This window comes from Phyllobates terribilis, unplaced genomic scaffold (assembly GCF_046119375.1).
Source record: "Phyllobates terribilis strain yellow unplaced genomic scaffold, ASM4611937v1 Scaffold_12__6_contigs__length_324123572, whole genome shotgun sequence".
NCBI lineage: Eukaryota > Metazoa > Chordata > Amphibia > Anura > Dendrobatidae > Phyllobates > Phyllobates terribilis.
Window position 1 is genome coordinate 272,588,146 of NW_027362772.1, and position 24,523 is coordinate 272,612,668.

General features: G+C 46.4%; 1 protein-coding gene across 3 annotated transcripts in view; it reads left to right on the plus strand.

Moving 5' to 3' along the window:
* The window catches only part of TTC12 (tetratricopeptide repeat domain 12), a 195,327-nt gene that overhangs the window by 130,683 nt on the left and 40,121 nt on the right, over window positions 1–24,523 (plus strand). For all 3 annotated transcript variants that reach the window (XM_073656991.1, XM_073656990.1, XM_073656992.1), the window contains one exon: window positions 8,108–8,200. In XM_073656991.1, the coding sequence (XP_073513092.1) occupies window positions 8,108–8,200 (93 nt within the window). The remainder of the gene's footprint in view (window positions 1–8,107; window positions 8,201–24,523) is intronic.

A 24,523-nucleotide genomic window follows, 5' to 3' on the forward strand; every position in this document is an offset into this window, starting at 1 on the left:
CATCATTACTTTAAGAAATGAAGGTCAGTCAGTCCGAAAAATTGGGCAAACTTTGAATGTGTCCCCAAGTGCAGTTGCAAAAACCAACAAGCGCTACAAAGAAACTGGCTCACATGAGGACCGCCTCAGGAAAGGAAGACCAAGAGTCACCTCTGCTTCTGAGGATAAGTTTATCCGAGTCACCAGTCTCAGAAATCGCAGGTTAACAGCAGCTCAGATTAGAGACCAGGTCAATGCCACACAGAGTTCTAGCAGCAGACACATTGTTATGATCTGCTACAAGCACTAAGGAAAGAAAGGAGATCTGTCCCTACAATAGAACTAAGCTAGATCCCTACGATGTAACGGGGAACCTGATCTTGCGATCAGACCCGCTAAAGTCCTCGGCTAGTCTGTACGAAGACCTATAGATGCAAGGGAGGGATCTCTACAAGAACTAGGGACTGGGATAAAGTTGGGCACCTCCTAGCAGAAATTGTAGCAGTAAAAGACAAACACACAACATAGAACATAAAGGTCCAAAGACCAAGCTAAACTGACTGAGAAAGGTAACAAGCACCAGGCTAACTTAAGAGTAGAAGTTACAATGAAGTCCAGCAAGGCCAGGAGGGCGGAGCAGGATTAAATAGGCAAATAAGGTCATGTGACCAGCAAGATAGAAAAAACCTAACAGGAGGGTTCTAACAGTACCCCCTCTTCTATGAGGATCCTCCGGATCCCCTAGGCCCAGGCTTATCAGGAAACCTCTTGTGAAATGCTCTGACAAGTCTGGAAGCAGAAACATCATCCGCCCTCATCCATGAGTTATCCTCGGATCCGAAACCTTTCCAAGCGACGAGATACTGCAAACTCCCTCTATACCGTCTAAAATTTAGGATGCGGGAAATTTCGTATTCCCCGTCCTCCACCACCGGAGGAACAGTGGCAGAGACGTCTCCATACGACACATAAGCTCTTTTCAACAGAGAAACATGAAACACCGGATTAATCTTCCAGGAGGTTGGAACCTTCAACCTAACAGCAGATTGGTTAACTACCTGAAGCACCTTAAAGGGCCCTACAAACTTGGGACCCAATTTTTTAGAAGGAATCCTCAACCACAGATTCTTAGAGGACAACCAAACCATGTCACCAATAGCAAACAAAACCTCTTGCCGTTTCCTATCAAAGTACCTCTTAGATTTTTTGTTAGCCTCCTGAAGATTACCACGCACATCCGTCCAAACTCTCTCCAAGTCACCGGAAAAACTCTCCTCCTCAGGCACAGCCGATACCAATTTGGAGAATGACCCAAAAGACGGATGTCTCCCAGAACAACAAAAAAAAGGCGAACAACCAGCAGAAGAGGATGTATGGTTGTTAAGAGCAAACTCAGCAAGTGGCAGAAACTCAGACCACCCCTCCTGATTGTCTGCCACAAAACAACGCAAGAACTGCTCAACATCCTGATTCTTCCTTTCTGTCTGGCCATTAAACTCAGGATGATATCCGGATGAAAACGACAAATGAACTCCCAACCTGTCACAAAAAGCACGCCAAAAACGAGCCACGAACTGAGGTCCCCTATCCGAAACAATGTCAGTGGGAACGCCATGTAGTCTGACAATTTCCTTGACAAAGGTCTTAGCGAGTGTCTTAGCACAGGGCAGTTTGATGAAAGGAACCAAGTGACACATCTTGCTAAAACGGTCCACGACCACCCAGATGACTGTGAAACCCTCAGAGGGGGGAAGGTCAGTAATAAAGTCCATAGCCAGATGTGTCCAAGGTGCACTAGGAACCTCCAGAGGGCAAAGCAACCCCGCTGCAGGAGTATGTGAAGACTTAGATCTAGCACACACCGTACATTGACGCACCCACTTAATAACTTCCTTCTGCCATCCAGGCCACCAAAAACTGCGACCCACAAGTCTCTTGGTCTCAGAAATTCCTGGATGACCTGCCAACCGAGACTCATGACACTCAACAAACAAATCTCTCCTAAAGGTCCTAGGCACAAACAACCTCCCATGGGGAGTGTTAGATGGGGCATTCTCCTGTGCTTTAAGAATCTCATCTTCCAAAACGGAGTCCAATGCAGCAATCACAACACCTTCTTGTAAAATGCTCCCCTCCTCCTCAGCACCGACCATGGGAGAAAAGCTGCGAGACAAAGCATCAGCTTTAACATTCTTGGTACCCGGGATGTAAGTAACGGAAAAATTAAACCGCGAGAAAAAAAGTGCCCACCTAGCCTGACGGGCATTCAAGCGCTTGGCAGCATCAAGATAGATCAGATTTTTATGATCAGTGAAAACCTGAATGGGAAATTCAGCACCTTCCAAGAAATGACGCCAGTGTTCAAATGCGAGTTTAATAGCCAGCAATTCCCGATTACCAATATCGTAATTAAGTTCAGTCTCAGAAACTTTTTTTGAAAAAAAAGCACAGGGATGTACTCCATCCTTGTTTTTCTGAGACAACACCGCACCGACCCCCACCGAAGAAGCATCAACCTCAACCAAAAACGGCTTAGTCACATCAGGCTGCATAAGGATGGGAGCAGAGCTGAATCTCTCCTTTAGAAACCCAAAAGCTTCAATGGCCTCAGTAGTCCACTGAACTGCATTAGCACCTTTCCTGGTGAGATCGGTCAGTGGTTTGACAATAATAGAAAATTTTTTAATGAATTTTCTGTAATAATTGGCGAAACCCAAAAGCCTCTGTATCGATTTCAAACCAATAGGCCTAGGCCATTCCTGAACCGCCTGAACCTTCACAGGGTCCATCTCAAAGCCCTCGCTGGAGATAATGTAGCACAAAAAACTAATTCTCTGTACAGCAAACTCATATTTCTCCAGCTTAGCAAAAAGCGAATTGTCAATTAATAACTGTAATACCTCACGTACGCTCCGCCAATGAGACTCCAGATCAGGCGAATAAATCAAAATGTCATCCAAATACACAACCACATTTTTGCCGATCAAAGGTCTAAGGATGTCATTAATAAGATTCTGAAAAAATGCTGGAGCATTGGTAAGACCAAAAGGCATAACCAGGTTCTCAAAATGACCCACAGGAGTGTTGAAAGCAGTCTTCCATTCATCACCCTCCTTCATGCGCAACAAATTGTATGCCCCCCGGAGATCAATTTTAGAGAACCACTTGGCCCCCACTAACTGGTTAAACAAATCAGGAATCAATGGCAGTGGGTAAGGATTGCGTACAGTAATTTTATTAATCTCACGAAAATCCAGACAAGGACGTAAACCGCCGTCCTTTTTTTTAACAAAAAAAAATCCAACAGCCACAGGAGACTTGGAAGGCCTAATGTGACCGGCGGCCAAGCTTGTCTGTATGTATTCCTCCAAAGCCTTTCTCTCAGGAATAGTAAGATTAAATAAACAACTTTTAGGAAGAGTCGCTCCAGGGACAAATTCAATGGTACAATCATAGTCTCTATGGGGAGGCAATATTTGTGACTCCTCCTCAGAAAAAACTCTCCAAAAATCCTGAATAGGTACAGGTAATTCCCCTTTTTCCACCGCCGCAATACGTCCGTTACAGCACTTGTCATAACACTTAGGACTCCAGGACTTAATTTCATTGGTAGACCCATCCAGTACAGGATTGTGCAATTTTAACCAGGGTAACCCCAAAATTACTGGAGAAGGCAAATTATTTAATACCACCACATCCAAATTCTCTGGGTGAATACCATTAATAGTGAGGGGAAATTCACAGACCTTGTGAGTAACACTCTTCAAGGGGGAGCCATCGACAGAAACCACAGCGATAGGGGATGACAAAGGTTTGGGTTTTAATTTAAGTTTTTCCAAGAATCCCCCATCAATCACATTCAGAGTAGAACCACAATCCACAAATATCCGAAATTCAATTAATTCTTCCTGAGCAGCAGTAGTAGCAGAAAGAAATACCCACTTAGAATTTAAACAGGCAATACGGGCGTAACTGACCTTTTTTTTTTTCTTTGTTCATACGAAGCACACAGTTCTTAATAAAATGGTCAGATTTCCCGCAATAAAAGCACAAACCTTCAGAAGATTTGCGGTCTTTTTCCTGAGAGCAGGGTGCCATCGCCCCAATCTCCATCGGCTCTTCAATGTCAGTAAAGACCCTCTCAAGACTCGGAGCTGACATGGCAGAGGATTTACTTTCATTAACCCTTGCACGCAGTCTCCTGTCCACCCGTATAGCTAATTGCATATCCTCCTGCAAGTTTCCAGGTGTGGGATAAGCAATCAGCAAATCCTTAACCCTTTCACCTAGCCCCGCAGGAAACAAACTTTTCAAAGCTGAATCGTTCCACCCCACCTGGGCAGACCACCGACGGAAGTGAGAACAATATTTTTCCACATTACCTGATCCCTGTCTCAAATGTCTTAATTCAGTCTCAGCTGATGAGACACGATCAGGATCATCATACGACAAACCCAAAGCAGAAAAAAAACTATCCACTGATCTAAAGCATGGATCACTAGGCTGGAAAGAAAAGGCCCATCCCTGAGGTTCTTTGTGCAAAAGTGACATTATGAACCCTATGCGCTGTGATTCATCATCAGAGGATCTGGGTCTCAAACGAAAATACAATAAACAAGAATTTTTAAAGGAAAAAAATTCCTGTTGATCACAAAAGAATAAATCAGGCAAACGTACCTTAGTCTCCACAAAATGTGCTCCAGAACAGCTACTCATGTGTTTTTGGAGCTCGGCCACCTCCAGAGAGAGTCCCTGCAGGCGTTGAGCCAAATCCTGAACCGACACCATGATGGAAACTGGAAGTCTTTCCTTAGAGATATTTTTGGGCTGGACTTACTGTTATGATCTGCTACAAGCACTAAGAAAAGAAAGGAGATCTGTCCCTACAATAGAACTAAGCTAGATCCCTACGATGTAACGGGGAACCTGATCCTGCGATCAGACCCGCTAAAGTCCTCGGCTAGTCTGTACGAAGACCTATAGATGCAAGGGAGGGATCCCTACAAGAACTAGGGACTGGGATAAAGTTGGGCACCTCCTAGCCGAAATTGTAGCAGTAAACGACAAACACACAACATAGAACATAAAGGTCCAAAGACCAAGCTAAACTGACTGAGAAAGGTAACAAGCACCAGGCTAACTTAAGAGTAGAAATTACAATGAAGTCCAGCAAGGCCAGGAGGGCGGAGCAGGATTAAATAGGCAAACAAGGTCATGTGACCAGCAAGATAGAAAAAACCTAACAGGAGGGTTCTAACACACATCTCTTCAACAACTGTTAAGAGGAGACTTTGTGCAGTTGGCCTTCATGGTAAAATAGCTGCTGGGAAACCACTGGTAAGGACAGGCAACAAGCAGAAGAGACTTCTTTGGGCTAAAGAACACAAGGAATGGACATTAGACTAGTGGAAATCTGTGCTTTGGTCTGATGAGTCCAAATTTGAGATCTTTGGTTCCAACCTCCGTGTCTTTGTGCGACGCAGAAAAGGTGAACGGATGGACTCTACATGCCTCGTTCCCACCGTGAAGCATGGAGTAGGAGGTGTGATGGTGTGGGGGTGCTTTGCTGGTGACACTGTTGGGGATTTATTAAAAATTGAAGGCATACTGAACCAGCATGGCTACCACAGCATCTTGCAGCGGCATGCTATTCAATCCGGTTTGCGTTTAGTTGGACCATCATTTATTTTTCAACAGGACAATGACCCCAAACACACCTCCAGGCTGTGTAAGGACTATTTGACCAAGAGGGAGAGTGATGGGGTGCTACGCCAGATGACCTGGCCTACTCAGTCACCAGACCTGAACCCAATTGAGATGGTTTGGGGTGAGCTGGACTGCAGAGTGAAGGCAAAAGGGCCAACAAGTGCTAAGCATCTCTGGGAACTCCTTCAAGATTGTTGGAAGACCATTTCCGATGACTACCTCTTGAAGCTCATCAAGGGAATGCCAAGAGAGTGCAAAGCGGTCATCAAAGCAAAAGGTGGCTACTTTGAAGAACCTAGAATATAAGACATATTCTCAGTTGTTTCACACTTTTTTGTTAAGCATATAATTCCACGTGTGTTAATTCATAGTTTTGATGCCTTCAGTGTGAATGTACAATTTTCATAGTCATGAAAATACAGAAAAATCTTTAAATGAGAACGTGTGTCCAAACTTTTGGTCTATACTGTATATATATATATATATATATATATATATATATATATATATATATATATACACACACACATATATGTTTATATATATATATATATATATATATATATATATATATATATATATATATATATATATATATACAAAGTGTGGGCCATTTATAAGGATACACCTAAATTAAATGGGAATGGTTAGTGATATCAACTTCCTGTTTGTGGCACATTAGTATATGGGAGGGGGAAAACTTTTCCAGATGGGTGGTGACCATGGTGGCCATTTTGAAGTCGGTCATTTTGGATCCAACTTTATTTTTTTCAATGGGAACAGGAACATGTGACACATCAAACTTATTGAGAATTTCATAAGAAAAACAATGGTGTGCTTGGTTTTAATGTAACTTTATTCTTTCACGAGTTTTTTACAAGTTTATGACCACTTATAAAATGTGTTCAAAGTGCTGCCCATTGTGTTGGATTGTCAATGCAACCCTCTTCTTCCACCCTTGACACACTGATAGCAACACCGCAGAAGAAATGCTAGCACAATCTTCCAGTATCCGTTGTTTCAGATGCTTCACATCTCGTATCTTGATGGTATGGTGTGGTATATGGGGTACAAAGATAGTGGGGCCATTCTTCATCAATGGAAACCTCAATGCCACTGGATATCTGAAATTGGTACATGATGATGTGTTGCTCTCTTTATGCACTGAAGATGACACGTTTCCTGAGTTTTTCCAACAAGATGGTGCACCACCACATTATGGGTGTCAGGTCCGAGCATTCCTACATGAACAGTTTACTCGAAAGTGGATTGGTCGTGTGGGGCAGTTGAATGGCCACCAAGGTCTCCCAATCTGACCCCCTTAGACTTTTATCTTTGGGGTCATCTGAAGGCAATTGTCTATGCTGTGAAGATACGAGATGTGCAGCATCTGAAACAACGTATACTGGATGCCTGTGCTATCATTTCTTCTGCAGTGTTGCTATCAGTGTGTCAAGAGTGGGAGAAGAGGGCTGCATTGACAATCCAATCCAATGGGCAGCACTTTGAGCACATTTTATAAGTGGTCATAAACTTGTAAAAAACTCATGAAAGAATAAAGTTACATTAAAACCAAGTACACCACTGTTTTTCTTATGAAATTCTCAATAAGTTTGATGTGTCACATTACCCTCTTCCCATTGAAAAAAATAAAGTTGGATCCAAAATGGCTGACTTCAAAATAGCTGCCATCTGGAAAAGCTTTCCCCCTCCCATATACTAATGTGCCACAATCAGGAAGTTGATATCCCCAACCATTCCCATTTAATTTAGGTGTATCCATATAAATAGCCTACCCTGTGTGTACATATATACTGTATATATATATATATATTTTTAAAAGTTTAAATCAATCCTTTTCCCACTTTAAAAATAAAGAATAGAAAAAACAACAAAAAAATGCGTAAAGTAAAACATTTTAAATTTTAGAATAGTGTTTTTTCAGTAGTAACCTCAAAATTGTATCAATTAAAATAGCAGCTCCACAACACAAATATAAAATCCCACGTGTTTCCAAACTCCTTGCTAGAGAGCTTGCAAGCGCTGCTCTGAAGCTAGATGAATCCAGGCCCTGCACACCTCCGATGCTGCGTAGGCAAAGCTGTTTCTGATAGCAGCATCAGAGTGCACACTTTGGTGCGGCGGTTCAGCCATGTTGCAAACTCACACTGTCAATCTTCAGGAATGCACAGCGAAATCCAATGGACCTGTAGGAGTTATACTTTTCTGCATCGGGACATCTTTCTGCATTGTGGGACGTTTGTCATTTTAAGACATATTACATCTGTACATGGTCTATAGGCTTGGATTTGTTATTCATAGGCATAAGAAAAATACCTATAAGCCTATGGTTCATATCCCGATTTGCATTTATGCATTAAAAACATGTTATTTTCTCAGGTGACATTTTTATATTTTCTAGGCTTTTTGAAAATCTCATCAAATGTGTAACATTAAAGGATGGAAGAGCAAGTGTGGCAATGGATATATTATGCAGCTTATCGCAGGAGGAAAGGTAATGCAGATTATTATTCTTGTCTACTTACTGTATTCGATGAAAAGTTTCAAAGTATGTATCAATTTGTGATTTTTATTAAAGTTCTTTTTGTGGTCTTTTTGCTTTTTATTACTCTGTATCCTCAAATTGCTTAGTGTTTCATCCAAATTTTCTGTATTTGCTTTTTCTGCCCTATTTTTATGCCTTCAATCAGCTTTCTGATTATTGTGGCTCTGGTCCTATTTTAATACTACACTAATTACATTTATTATTATTGACCCAATCACTTAGGCCACGTTCACACGTTCATTATTTGGTCAGTATTTTACATCAGTATTTGTAAGCCAAAACCAGGAGTGGGTGATAAATACAGAAGTGGTGACATGATGAGCGAGTATGTTTTGTTAACCCTTTCGCCGAGTATGCTCGGGCGAGCACCAAGAGGTTACAGCTGCTCGGTGATATGTTTGAATCACTCCCGTGTGCATGATTTGCGAATGTTTGACAGCTTTAATACAACCCCTGGCAAAAATTATGGAATCACCGGGCTCGGAGGATGTTCATTCAGTTGTTTAATGTTGTTGAAAAAAAGCAGATCACAGACATGGCACAAAACTAAAGTCATTTCAAATGGCAACTTTAGGGCTTTAAGAAACACTAAAAGAAATCAAGATTAAAATGTGATACTTAGAAAAGGTATTTTTTTTCAGACAAAGCAGAGGGAAAAAATTATGGAATCCCTCAATTCTGAGGAAAAAATTATGGAATCATGAAAAACAAACACACAAAAGAAGACTCCAATACATCATTAGTATTTTGTTGCACCACCTCTGGCTTTAATAACAGCTTGCAGTCTCTGAGGCATGGACTTAATCAGTGACAAACGGTACTCTTCATCAATCTGGCTCCAACTTTCTCTGATTGCTGTTGCCAGATCAGCTTTGCAGGTTGGAGCCTTGTCATGGACCATTTTCTTCAACTTCCACCAAAGATTTTCAATTGGATGGATATCCGGACTACTTGCAGGCCATGACATTGACCTTATGTGTCTTCTTTCAAGGAATGTTTTCACAGTTTTTGCTCTATGGCAAGATACATTATCATCTTGAGAAATGATGTCATCATCCCCAAACATCCTTTCAATTGATGGGATAAGAAAACTGTCCAAAATATCAATGTAAACTTGGGTATTTATTGAAGATGTAATGACAGCCATCTCCCCAGTGCCTTTACCTGACATGCAGCCCCATATCATCAATGACTGTGGAAATTTGCATGTACTCTTCATGCAATCATCTTTATAAATCTCATTTGAACGGCACCAAACAAAAGTTCCGGCATCATCACCTTGACCAATGCAGATTTGCGATTCATCACTGAATATGACTTTCATCCAGTCATCCACAGTCCACGATTGCTTTTCCTTAGCCCATTGTAACCTTGTTTTTTTCTGTTTAGGTGTTAATGATGGCTTTTGTTTAGCTTTTCTGTATGTAAATCCCATTTCCTTTAGGCAGTTTCTTACAGTTCGGTCACAGACATTGACTCCAGTTTCCTCCCATTCGTTTCCTCCCATTCGTTTCCTCATTTGTTTTGTTGTGCATTTCCTGTTTTGGAGACATATTGCTTTAAGTTTCCGGTCTTGATGCTTTGATGTCTTCCTTGGTCTACCAGTATGTTTGCCTTTAACAACCTTCCCATGTTGTTTGAATTTGGTCCAGATTTTAGACACAGCAGACTGTGAACAACCAACATCTTTTGCAACATTGCGTGATGATTTACCTTCTTTTAAGAGTTTGATAATCCTCTCCTTTGTTTCAATTGACATCTATCGTGTTGGAGCCATGATTCATGTCAGTCCACTTGGTGCAACAGCTCTGCAAGGTGTGATCACTCCTTTTTAGATACAGACTAACGAGCAGATCTAATTTGATGCAGGTGCTAGTTTTGGAAATGAAAATTTACAGAGTGATTCAATAATTTTTTCCTCAGAATTGAGTGATTCCATTTTTTTTCCCTCTGCTTGGGCTGAAAAAAATTACCCTTACTGAGTACCACATTTTTAATATTGATTTCTTTAAGTGTTTCTTGAAGCCCTAAAGTTGCCATTTGAAATGACTTTAGTTTTGTGCCGTGTCTGAGATCTGTTTTTTTTCAACAACATTAAACAACTGAATGAACATCCACGAGCACGGTGATTCCATAATTTTTGCGAGGGGTTGTACATGTGAGGAATGTCTATTTCTTACACATCCCTCACATGTATTAAAGCTGTCAAACAGTCGCAAATCATGCACACGGGAGCGATACAAACATAACACCGACCAGCTGTAAATACTCGGTGCTCGCCCGAGCATACTCGGCGAAAGGGTTAACAAAACATACTCGCTCATCACTAGTGGTGACGAGTTTCTATTATACTTTCCCTCTGATTGTTTCTCACCTGGTTTTGGCTTACAAATACTGATGTAGTATACTGACCAAATACTGAACGTGGCCTTAAAAGATTTTGCATTTTTTTGTCTCGTTTGTTGTACCGGCTCATTAAAGTGATCAGTCCCTTTGCCTGAATAATCATTCAAAGCAAAATCTTGCATCTGTAATCAGACGTCTTTTTTTTTTATCTCGTGCTTGAAGCAAAAATATAAATTTTCATCAGTGTTTGGTCAGTGTGTCTGTTTTTACCATCAGTAAATTTCTCGTATGCTGAGTAAAAAAAAAGTTGCAAAGCATCATTTACCCTTTAGGGATTATTCGCACATTCAGTATTTGATCAGTATTTTACATCAGTATTTGTAAGCCAAAATCAAGAATGGAACTTGCAGAGAAAAAGTTTCAGTTTCCCGGTCACCTGACCTCCCAGCTCTCACTCCGGACACGCCCCCAGCTTCCCAGTCACCTGACTCCTGTGCTCGCAGTCTGTCTTCCCCCTGCAACCAGAGGTACGACACCGGCAGTTCCGGATCCCTTGTTCTGAAAGTACTTATGTGGCACCCCAGGGGTCTGGTTTCCACAGTAACAGCAATGTTATGTCTGAGAGCAGGTGGGAGGTCTCTTGTAGTGTTGAGCCACCCCCGTAGTGTTCGGGTTCAGTTCGTCGAACACCGGGATGTTCGAGGAACTGTTCGTCGAACTGTTCGTCGAACACCTTAGAACACCGTCGAACACTGTTAAAACCAATGGCAGGCAAACAAAAAAACATAGAAACACATAGAAAACACATTCAAAGGTGTCCAAAAGCTGACAAACTGCTCAGAAGACGCTTTCTTTAAAAAAGCCGGCCGGCAATTCAGCAGCGGCATACACCGGTACCCGACAATTTAGATAAGAAGGAATAGAGCCTCACACATAGATTAGATAGATAGAAACATGTCAGTCACACATATAAGAAGCACAGTGACAGTGTTGCTTACTGTACTTGTCATTTAGTGTAAAGGATTTATTAAAAAATATAATAGTGTTTTCATGCACTGTCTCTTTAAAAAAGCCGGCCGGCAATTCAGTATCTGTACCCGACAATTTATAACAGACAGAATAGAGCTTCACACATAGATTAGATAGATAGAAACATGTCAGTCACATATATATGAAGTACTGTGACAATGTTGCTTACTGTACTTGTCATTTAGTGTAAAGGATTTATTAAAAAAAATAATAGTGTTTTCATGCACCGTCTCTTTAAAAAAGCCGGCCGGCAATTCAGCATCTGTACCCGACAATTTATAACAGACAGAATAGAGCTTCACACATAGATAGAAACATGTCAGTCACATATATATGAAGTACAGTGATAGTGTTGGTTACTGTACTTGTCATTTAGTATTAAAATAAAGGATTTATTATTAAAAAAAATTGGCGTGGGGTTCCCCTTAATTTTAGTCTCTAGCGGAGGTTAAGCAGACGGCTGGGGCAGATGTTTGAAGCCTGGGAAGGGGGTAATACCCACGGAGCTTCCCAGGCTACTAATATCAGCCCCCAGCTGAATGCATAGCCTTTACTAGCTATTAAAATGGGGGACCCCCCAAAAAAAATGACGTGAGGACCCCCCTAATTTAATAGCTAGCAAAGGCTAGGCAGACAGCTGGGGGCTGATATTAATAGCCCAGGAAGGGTGCCATGAATATTAGCCCCCTCCCAGGCTAGAAACACCAGCCGTCAGCCGCCCCAGAAATGGCGCATTCATAGGATGCGCCAATTCTGGCACTTAGCCTCGCTCTTCCACGCTGCCCTGTAGCGGTGGCAGGGGGTAATAGGGCTGGGGTTGATGTCAGCTTATAATGCCAGCTGACATCAAGCCCAGGTTAGTAATGGAGAGGCGTCTATAAGACACCCCCATTACTAACCCCATAGTCAAAGTTAAAAGAAAACACAAACACCCAGAATAAAGTCCTTTAATTGAAATAAAGACACAATCCTTTATTGTTCTAAATTAAACCATACTTACCATCACGCCCATTCCAGCTGAAGCCAACGATCTCCTGCAATAAAAGAAAAATAATAAAGCAACATCATCCTTACCTTTCCATGGTTCCCACGACAGCTTCAGCTCTGCTACATCGAGATGACAGGCTGGACCGCAGCAGAACGCTGCCATCCAGCCTGTCATCCCGCAGACACTGAGAAGCGCAGGCTTGCTTGCGCTCTGCAGTGTCTGGCTGTGACGGCATAAAGATGAGACGAGTTCATGTCCAATGAACTCGGCGCACCTCATGCACGTCACTGACAGCGTGGGAAAATTCTCACGCTGAAGCGCTGAGTGCAGGAGAATTCTCCCACGCTGTCAGTGAGGTGCATAAGGTGAGCTCATGTCCAATGAACTCAGCTCACCTCCTGCACGTCACTGACAGCGTGGGAGAATTCTCCTGCACTCAGCGCTTCAGCGTGAGAATTCTCCCACGCTGAAGCGCTGAGTGCAGGAGAATTTTCCCACGCTGTCAGTGACGTGCATAAGGTGAGCTCATGTCCAATGAACTCAGCTCACCTCCTGCACGTCACTGACAGCGTGGGAGAATTCTCCTGCACTCAGCGCTTCAGTGTGAGAATTCTCCCACGCTGAAGCGCTGAGTGCAGGAGAATTTTCCCACGCTGTCAGTGACGTGCATGAGGTGAGCCGAGTTCATTGGACATTAACTCGGCTCATCTGGATGCCCTCACAGAGAGACACTGTGGAGCGCAAGCAAGCCTGCGCTTCTCAGTGTCTGCGGGATGACAGGCTGGATGGCAGCGTTCTGCTGCGGTCCAGCCTGTCATCTCGATGTAGCAGAGCTGAAGCTGTCATGGGAACCATGGAAAGGTAAGGATGATGTTGCTTTATTATTTTTCTTTTATTTCAGGAGATCGTTGGCTTCAGCTGGAATGGGCGTGACGATAAGTATGGTTTAATTTAGAACAATAAAGAATTGTGTGTTTATTTCAATTAAAGGACTTTTTTCTGGGTGTTGTGTTTTTTTTAAATACTTTACTAGAAATTCATGGTGGTCATGTCTAATATTGGCGTGACCCCATGAATTTTGGGCTTAGGGCCAGCTGATAATGCCAAGCTGGCCCTAACCCCTTTATTACCCAGTGAGCCACCGCATCAGGGCCCTGGATGAGTTGGGTACAGCGCCAGAAGATGGCGCTTCTATGAACGCGCCATTTTCCGGGGTGGCTGCGGACTGCAATTTGCAGCGGGGGTGGCCCAGAAAGCTTGGGCCTCCCTGCGCTGCGGATTCCAGCCCCCAGCTGCCTAGTTGTACCTGGCTGGACACAAAAACAGGGCGAAGCCCCACGTCAATTTTCTTTAAATTATTTCATGAAATAATTAAGAAAAAAAGGGCTTCTCTATATTGTTGTGTCCGGCCAGGTACAAATAGGCAGATGGTGGTTGGGGGCAGCCCGTTCCTGCCTGCTGCACCTGACTGGACACAAATATAGTGCGAAGCCCCACGTCAATTTTTTTTAAATTATTTCATGAATTTCCTGAAATAATTTAAAAAAATTGAAGTGGGGCTTCGCACTATATTTGTGTCCAGCCAGGTACACCAGGCAGGAATGGGCTGCCCCCAACCACCAGCTGCCTATTTGTACCTGGCCGGACACAACAATATAGGGAAGGCCTTTTTTTCTTAATTATTTCATGAATTTCATGAAATAATTAAAAAAAATTGACATGGGGCTTCGCCCTATATTTGTGTCCAGCCAGGTACAGCAGGCAGGAACGGGCTGCCCCCAACCACCAGCTGACTATTTGTACCTGGCCGGACACAACAATATAGGGAAGGCCTTTTTTTCTTAATTATTTCATGAATTTCATGAAATAATTAAAAAAAAAATACGTGGGGCTTCGCCCTATTTTTGTGTCCAGCCAGGTACAACTAGGCAGCTGGGGGCTGGAATCTGCAGCGCAGGGAGGCCCAAGCTTTCTGGGCCCCCCCCGCTGCAAATTGCAGTCCGCAGCCACCCCGGAAAATGGCGCGTTCATAGAGGCGCCATCTTCTGGCGCTGTACCCAACTCATCCAGGGCCCTGGTGCGGTGGCTCACTGGGTAATAAAGGGGTTAGGGCCAGCTTGGTATTATCAGCTGGCCCCAAGCCCAAAATTCATGGGGTCACGCCAGTATTAGACATGACCGCCATGAATTTCTAGTAAAGTATTTAAAAAAAACACAACACCCAGAATAAAGTCCTTTAATTGAAATAAACACACAATTCTTTATTGTTCTAAATTAAACTATACTTACCATCACGCCCATTCCAGCTGAAGCCAACGATCTCCTGCAATAAAAGAAAAATAATAAAGCAACATCATCCTTACCTTTCCATGGTTCCCACGACAGCTTCAGCTCTGCTACATCGAGATGACAGGCTGGACCGCAGCAGAACGCTGCCATCCAGCCTGTCATCCCGCAGACACTGAGAAGCGCAGGCTTGCTTGCGCTCTGCAGTGTCTGGCTGTGACGGCATAAAGATGAGACGAGTTCATGTCCAATGAACTCGGCGCACCTCATGCACGTCACTGACAGCGTGGGAAAATTCTCACGCTGAAGCGCTGAGTGCAGGAGAATTCTCCCACGCTGTCAGTGAGGTGCATAAGGTGAGCTCATGTCCAATGAACTCAGCTCACCTCCTGCACGTCACTGACAGCGTGGGAGAATTCTCCTGCACTCAGCGCTTCAGCGTGAGAATTCTCCCACGCTGAAGCGCTGAGTGCAGGAGAATTTTCCCACGCTGTCAGTGACGTGCATAAGGTGAGCTCATGTCCAATGAACTCAGCTCACCTCATGCACGTCACTGACAGCGTGGGAGAATTCTCCTGCACTCAGCGCTTCAGTGTGAGAATTCTCCCACGCTGAAGCGCTGAGTGCAGGAGAATTTTCCCACGCTGTCAGTGACGTGCATGAGGTGAGCCGAGTTCATTGGACATTAACTCGGCTCATCTGGATGCCCTCACAGAGAGACACTGTGGAGCGCAAGCAAGCCTGCGCTTCTCAGTGTCTGCGGGATGACAGGCTGGATGGCAGCGTTCTGCTGCGGTCCAGCCTGTCATCTCGATGTAGCAGAGCTGAAGCTGTCATGGGAACCATGGAAAGGTAAGGATGATGTTGCTTTATTATTTTTCTTTTATTTCAGGAGATCGTTGGCTTCAGCTGGAATGGGCGTGACGATAAGTATGGTTTAATTTAGAACAATAAAGAATTGTGTGTTTATTTCAATTAAAGGACTTTTTTCTGGGTGTTGTGTTTTTTTTAAATACTTTACTAGAAATTCATGGTGGTCATGTCTAATATTGGCATGACCCCATGAATTTTGGGCTTAGGGCCAGCTGATAATGCCAAGCTGGCCCTAACCCCTTTATTACCCAGTGAGCCACCGCATCAGGGCCCTGGATGAGTTGGGTACAGCGCCAGAAGATGGCGCTTCTATGAACGCGCCATTTTCCGGGGTGGCTGCGGACTGCAATTTGCAGCGGGGGTGGCCCAGAAAGCTTGGGCCTCCCTGCGCTGCGGATTCCAGCCCCCAGCTGCCTAGTTGTACCTGGCTGGACACAAAAACAGGGCGAAGCCCCACGTCAATTTTCTTTAAATTATTTCATGAAATAATTAAGAAAAAAAGGGCTTCCCTATATTGTTGTGTCCGGCCAGGTACAAATAGGCAGATGGTGGTTGGGGGCAGCCCGTTCCTGCCTGCTGCACCTGACTGGACACAAATATAGTGCGAAGCCCAACGTCAATTTTTTTTAAATTATTTCATGAATTTACTGAAATAATTTAAAAAAATTGAAGTGGGGCTTCGCACTATATTTGTGTCCAGCCAGGTACAGCAGGCAGGAATGGGCTGCCCCCAACCACCAGCTGCCTATTTGTACCTGGCCGGACACAACAATATAGGGAAGGCCTTTTTTTCTTAATTATTTCATGAATTTCATGAAATAATTAAAAAAAATTGACATGGGGCTTCGCCCTATATTTGTGTCCAGCCAGGTACAGCAGGCAGGAACGGGCTGCCCCCAACCACCAGCTGACTATTTGTACCTGGCCGGACACAACAATATAGGGAAGGCCTTTTTTTCTTAATTATTTCATGAATTTCATGAAATAATTAAAAAAAAAAAAAAATACGTGGGGCTTCGCCCTATTTTTGTGTCCAGCCAGGTACAACTAGGCAGCTGGGGGCTGGAATCTGCAGCGCAGGGAGGCCCAAGCTTTCTGGGCCCCCCCCCGCTGCAAATTGCAGTCCGCAGTCACCCCGGAAAATGGCGCGTTCATAGAGGCGCCATCTTCTGGCGCTGTACCCAACTCATCCAGGGCCCTGGTGCGGTGGCTCACTGGGTAATAAAGGGGTTAGGGCCAGCTTGGTATTATCAGCTGGCCCCAAGCCCAAAATTCATGGGGTCACGCCAGTATTAGACATGACCGCCATGAATTTCTATTAAAGTATTTAAAAAAAACACAACACCCAGAACAAAGTCCTTTAATTGAAATAAACACACAATTCTTTATTGTTCTAAATTAAACTATACTTACCATCACGCCCATTCCAGCTGAAGCCAACGATCTCCTGCAATAAAAGAAAAATAATAAACCAACCTCATCCTTACCTTTCCATGGTTCCCACGACAGCTTCAGCTCTGCTACATCGAGATGACAGGCTGGACCGCAGCAGAACGCTGCCATCCAGCCTGTCATGCCGCAGACACTGAGAAGAGCAGGCATGCTTGCGCTCCTCAGTGTCTCGCTGTGACGGCATCCAGATGAGCCGAGGTCATGTCCAATGAACTCAGCTCACCTCATGCACGTCACTGACAGCGTGGGAAAATTCTCACGCTGAAGTGCTGAGTGCAGGAGAATTCTCCCACGCTGTCAGTGACGTGCATGAGGTGAGCTCATGTCCAATGAACTCAGCTCACCTCATGCACCTCACTGACAGCGTGGGAAAATTCTCCTGCACTCAGCGCTTCAGCGTGAGAATTCTCCCACGCTGTAAGTGACGTGCATGAGGTGAGCCGAGTTCATTGGACATGACCTCGGCTCATCTTTATGCCGTCACAGAGAGACAATGTGGAGCGCAAGCAAGCCTGCTCTTTTCAGTGTCTGCGGGATGACAGGCTGGATGGCGGCGTTCTGCTGCGGTCCAGCCTGTCATCTCGATGTAGCAGAGCTGAAGCTGTCGTGGGAACCATGGAAAGGTAAGGATGAGGTTGCTTTATTATTTTATTTTTATTACAGGAGATCGTTGGCTTCAGCTGGAATGGGCGTGACGGTAAGTATGGTTTAATTTAGAACAATAAAGAATTGTGTCTTTATTTCAATTAAAGGACTTTATTCTGGGTGTTTGTGTTTTTTTTAACTTTGACTATGGGGTTAGTAATGGGGGTGTCTTATAGACGCCTCTCCATTACTAACCTGGGCTTGATGTCAGCTGGCATTATAAGCTGACATCAACCCCAGCCCTATTACCCCCTGCCACCGCACCAGGGCAGCGTGGAAGAGCGAGGCTAAGTGCCAGAATTGGCGCATCCTATGAATGCGCCATTTCTGGGGCGGCTGACGGCTGGTGTTTCTAGCCTGGGAGGGGGCCAATATTCATGGCTCCCTTCCTGGGCTATTAATATCAGCCCCCAGCTGTCTGCCTAGCCTTTGCTAGCTATTAAATTAGGGGGGACCCCACGTCATTTTTTGGGGGGGGTCCCCCATTTTAATAGCTAGTAAATGCTATGTATTCAGCTGCGGGCTGATATTAGTAGCCTGGGAAGCTCCGTGGGTATTACCCCCTTCTCAGGCTTCAAACATCTGCCCCAGCCGTCTGCTTAACCTCCGCTAGAGACTAAAATTAAGGGGAACCCCACGCCAATTTTTTTAATAATAAATCCTTTATTTTAATACTAAATGACAAGTACAGTAACCAACACTATCACTGTACTTCATATATATGTGACTGACATGTTTCTATCTATCTAATCTATGTGTGAAGCTCTATTCTGTCTGTTATAAACTGTCGGGTACAGATGCTGAATTGCCGGCCGGCTTTCTTAAAGAGACGGTGCATGAAAACACTATTATTTTTTTTGATAAATCCTTTACACTAAATGACAAGTACAGTAATCAACACTGTCACTGTACTTCATATATATGTGACTGACATGTTTCTATCTATGTGTGAAGCTCTATTCTGTCTGTTATAAATTGTCGGGTACAGATGCTGAATTGCCGGCCGGCTTTTTTAAAGAGACGGTGCATGAAAACACTATTATTTTTTTTGATAAATCCTTTACGCTAAATGACAAGTACAGTAAGCAGCACTTTCACTGTACTTCGTATATATGTGGCTGACATGTTTATATCTATCTAATCTATGTGTGATGCTCTATTCTTTCGGTTCTAAATTGTCGGGTACCGGTGTATGCCGCTGCTGAATTGCCGGCTTTTCATGTTTCACTGTGAGCACTGTTCCCATCGATTTGGGCAATCACTGTAATGCCACAACCACCATGGCTGTGGCATTACAGTGAGTGGCAGACAATCCCTGCATGATTGGTGCTCTAAATAGCACCAGACATGGAGGACACGCTTTTGGTGCACGAACAGTTATCGAACATAACCTCGAACAGCCGAATTTTTTGCAAATCGTTCGGGTTCGTCAAACAACTCGAACACCGCCCAAAACAGCTCGAATTTGAGATTGGCGAACAGTTCTAGTCGAACACCGCTCATCTCTAGTCTCTTGGTCAGGAATCCTATGCATGCCACACCTCCTGCCCAGTCCTGGGAGGGGAAGAACTTCCCCTATATAAACCTAGGGCTGAGGCAGGGTTAGTGAGTAGAGAAGAAGTAGAGAAGAGAAGCAGCATAGGAAGAAACAACAGGAGCTCTGTGGGAGCAGTGCTACAAGGAGTCAGGGGCTGGCAGCTGCAGAGCTCGCCCTGACTGAGAAGTTATCACCGGACCCGGAGTCCGAGGCTGTGGGGACTAACTCCTATCCAGCAGCAGAAACCGACCGGCAGGGGATTGCAGGTCCTCTGGCCCAGAAACCCGAAGGCACGGTCACACGCGTGGGACCAGCACCGCCGTCGTGGAGCGGAAGCTACTAGAAGGCCCCGAGTCACCGGCCATACGGGTGAGCACCACACTGTACACTCAGGGACGTGGGCTACTTATACCCGCCTCTAGCAAGGTAGCCAGAAGAGTATCGTTAGTTTGGGAGGCCTACAACTCCGCCTGGCCAGGGGAGATCCCATCTGCTCAAGGACTGACCAGGCCCCAATCGCTAGCCAGTACTCCGGGAGGGTCTATCGTTGTCACCAGTAAAGACCCTGAACTACACCGCACCGTCTCCGAGTGGTTCCTGCTACCCCCATCATCCACGTCGGCTGACCTGAGGCCATACCCCTCCCGTTGGGGGTTATACTATCACGCTGCACAATCCTACCACCGGCCTCAGCGGTCTGCCCTGCAGCAGCAGCTCCTTAGCTGTACTCAACGGGTGGCGTAGTCGTCCAACATCTACCGCTAATACAGCGCCACTTAGTCTGACTCCCTGGGCACGGACCGGATCACCGCCACGAGACTACAACCCTCAAGAGATCCGGCTCCGGGTAAGCTCCCGCGTGCGCAATGCAGCGCGACACAGGCCCAGGGGCGCGTCAACTTTTGGTGTAGTCGGCAGGATTTCGTGCCCGCAACCACCGGGTACTGCGTGCCTGAAAAAGACTGTTCAAACTTACCTGTGGTGAAGATTCCCGCCATCCGGCGCCATCTTCCGCTTCCTTCCCGCCATCGGTGGAGTTTTCCCGCCATCCGGCACCATCTTCAGCCTTCTTCCCGCCATACGTGGAGTTTTCCCGCCATTGGACGCCATCTTGAGGACGCCGCGCGGGAAGAAGAGGGGCGTGGACTCCGAAAGCGCGCGAGAACTGAAGCCCCGCCTCACGTCCGGACGTTGCGTAAGGTCCTGGAAGGAGCCCAGCAGACGCCGACGTCACAGGAGCGCGACGGAAGGTCCTCAACCCTGACGATCCACTGCGGAGCCGCGGCCTACGGAAGAGGATCATCGCAAGGTAGGCCACGGTCCACTAGGGGGGAGAAGGATGCCGGATACGGAGGAGAGCTTCACCGCTTCAACCCCCGCCAGCGCCACCGCTGTTGCGGTCATGCCTTTCACCATGCCCTATATCCCGGGGGCAGCCTGGCTACCCCAGTACTCAGGGGAGTCACATACCCTGCATGACTTTAGAGAAAAGCTGGATAGCCTCTTCCAGGTGTACCCCCTCACAGAGGAGCAAAAAGTGAGCATCCTGGTGGCCCAATTAACCGGGGCAGCCCAAAGGGAGGTAAAGTCCTGGCCACCTGGGGGGAGGACTGTCGCAGGGATACTAACCCGGCTGAGGGACACCTTTGATACCCGCACCTCAGCCGAGATCAAGCTTAGATTCTACGGGTGCAAACAGCGGGCACATGAGAGTATAAGGGACTATGCCCTGAACCTACAAGAGGCCCTGAGAGCCATTAAGCAGACCGACCCTGACGGCGTGGGAGACGAGGACAGGCTGTTGACTGAACAATTTATAGAGAGTTTATATTGCAATGCCCACCGAACCCAGTTGCGGGCAATGGCCTTACAGGACCCTCATCTGGGATTTGCACAGTTCAAGGACAGAGCCATCCGGGTGCTTCGAGAACCGGCACCAGGTGGCGTTGTGACCCCCAGACGCCCCACTACCACTTACCACCAGGAGGCGGCGCCCTTGTCGGCAGGGCCTGTGGGAGCTGATGCGCAGGCTTTGAACAATGACCCGGCTCCAGACCTGCACCATCAGGTCCAAGAGCTAGCTAAAAGCGTTGCTGCGCTAACCCGAACTGTGCAGTCTTTACAGGTTTCCACTCCAGGGAAGATCCAGCTGGCATCCGGACCGGAGGACATCCCGTGGCGTCGACCAAGGAGGACCCCACCGGCCAGAGGAAGACCCAGCGACCGATACAACGAGGACGGACGACCCATCTGCCGCCGCTGCAATCAACCCGGACATATGGCAAGGTACTGTCCTTTAAACTGGCACAACCTGGGGTAGAGGGCCAACCCCCAGGAAAAAGATCACCAGGCCCATCGAACTGGCGCGACAAATATGTGGGAGGACGTCCAGTCTTACCCGTGGTACTGGATGGCATTCCTATGAGTGCCCTACTGGACACCGGGTCACAGGTCACCACCATCCCGTACGTGCTCTTCAAGCAGTACTGGAATGACTCGGATATCACCCGCTACCCTGACGACGACTTGAGTATCATCGCCAGCAATGGTCAGCCCGTGCCACAGATTGGATTTAAAGAGGTGACCATTAAAATCGGTAGAGTCGAACTGGCAGCACAGGGACTGATCATTGTAGACATTGACAAACACGAGAGTCACCCAAAGATAACTCTAGGAACCAATGTAATTGAAAATTGTCTTGCAGAGGTGATTTTCCTTTTACAGCAGGTTGCCAAGAACGCCAGCTCCGGCCAGCAGCGAGTGCTCCAGAAAGAGATCCGGGCACTGATGCGACGGCAACAGCTAGAACTCTCCGGTGGTGAGATTGGTAGCGTGCGAATGTGTGACCCTTTCCCTATTGCCATGCCCCCGAAAAGTGAAATGATGATTTGGTGCCGGGCAGCTATTGGTCTGAGAGGTAGAGATTACCAGGCAATGGTAGAACCAGTTTACTCAGACAGTAGGCCCACCATTTTGACAGCACGGGGGGTGGTTAATGTACGCCATAATAAATATCGGGAAGAGGGAAGTGTACCTGCCCCGGTATGCCACGCTAGCCAAATTGTATACCATCAATCAAGATTCCATACAGTCCGTAGAACCCTTGCCTCCATCTTCCCCGGAGGAAGGTAACGGCTCTCAGAAAACAATGGAGGACTGGTGTCAGCAACTACATTTGGGTACTGACTCCACTCCCTCACACCAGAAACAGGGAGTCTATCGGGTGGTTCAAGAGTACGAGAGAGTGTTTAGTAAACACCCGTTAGACTTCGGGCGAGTCAAGGGGGTAGAACACCACATCCCCTCGGGAGACCATCCTCCCATAAAAGAGAGGTATCGACCCGTACCCCCTACACACTACCAACATGCCAAGGGGATGCTTAGAGACATGAAGGAGGCTGGGGTGATCAGGGATAGCTGTAGTCCCTGGGCAGCTCCACTAGTCTTAGTCAAAAAGAAAGACAACACCATGAGGATGTGTGTAGATTACCGGAAAATCAACCGTATCACACACAAGGATGCGTACCCCTTACCAAGGATAGAGGAGTCTTTGGCTGCTTTAAGATCTGCTAACTTCTTCTCTACCTTGGATCTCACTAGTGGGTACTGGCAGGTTCCTGTAGCAGAGGCGGACCGGGAGAAGACCGCATTCACCACCCCGATGGGACTTAGCGAGTTTACCTGCATGCCGTTCGGACTCTGCAATGCACCAGGAACCTTCCAACGATTAATGGAGTGCTGTCTGGGCCACAGAAACTTCGAGACGGTCCTGTTGTACCTGGACGATGTCATCGTATATTCCAAGACGTATGAGGACCACCTGAAACACCTGGCGGAAGTGTTCGAAGCTCTGGCAAGCTACGGCCTAAAGGTGAAACCCTCCAAGTGTCACCTCCTGAAACCAAAGGCGCAGTACCTGGGACACGTGGTGAGCGCTGATGGAGTGGCTCCCGACCCTGATAAGATCACCGCAATTAAGGAATGGCCAAGTCCCTCCAGTGTAAAGGAAGTGCGGCAGTTCCTCGGGTTGGTAGGCTATTACCGCAGATTCATCCCCGGTTTCACCAAAAAGGCAGCTCCTATGCAGGACCTCCTGATAGGCCAGTCCCGGAAGGCCAAGAACCAGAAGCCACCCTTCAGATGGGAGAAGTTAGAAGAAGAGTCCTTCCGCCAGCTGAAGATGGCCCTCACGGGGGATGAAATCCTGGCGTACCCTGATTACAGCCAGCCCTTTATCCTCTACACCGACGCAAGTAACATCGGGCTAGGAGCCGTGCTGTCCCAGATCCAGCAGGGGAAAGAACGAGTAATCGCTTACGCCAGCCGAAAACTGCGACCCACCGAAAGAAACCCTGAGAATTACAGCTCATTTAAGCTAGAGTTCCTGGCAGTGGTGTGGGCAGTCACCGAACGCTTTAAGCACTACCTCGCTTCTTCCCGGTTCACCGTGTACACGGATAACAACCCGTTGACACACCTGGACACGGCAAGACTCGGTGCCCTAGAGCAGAGATGGATGGCCCGTCTGTCCAACTACGAGTTCACAATCAAATACCGGGCAGGACGCTCCAATACCAACGCGGACGCCCTGTCCAGGATGCCAAACCTACCGGACGTAGGAGAAGATCCAGAGGGACTGGAAGAAGTCGAACTCCCCGCGTTCCACCGTCATGGGACTATCCAGTATTCCCATCGGGTAAGGAGTAAGCAAGCCGCTACGTTTAACCCCTTGCCTCACTACAACTGGGAGGAAACGCAAGACAGTGACCCTGCCGTCCGGCTGGTGAAGGAGATGCTGACTCGGCCAGAGGCTCGCCTTTACCCAGACGCTCCGGAGGAAGCCAAACAACTGTGGGCTGAGAAGAGTCGACTGTTCCTTTACAAGGGGAAGTTGTGCCGCAGAATGGTTAACTCCCGGACGCATGAACTAATCTGGCAAGTAGTGGTGCCACGGAGAGACGCAGCCATGGTGATGGAAGCATACCACGACGGGGCTGGACACTTCGGATGGAAGAAGCTGGAGTTCCTGCTGCGTGGGCGGTTCCACTGGGTAGGCATGAGGGGAACCATCGAGAGGTGGTGCAGAGACTGTGGCCCGTGCAACCTAAGAAGGAAG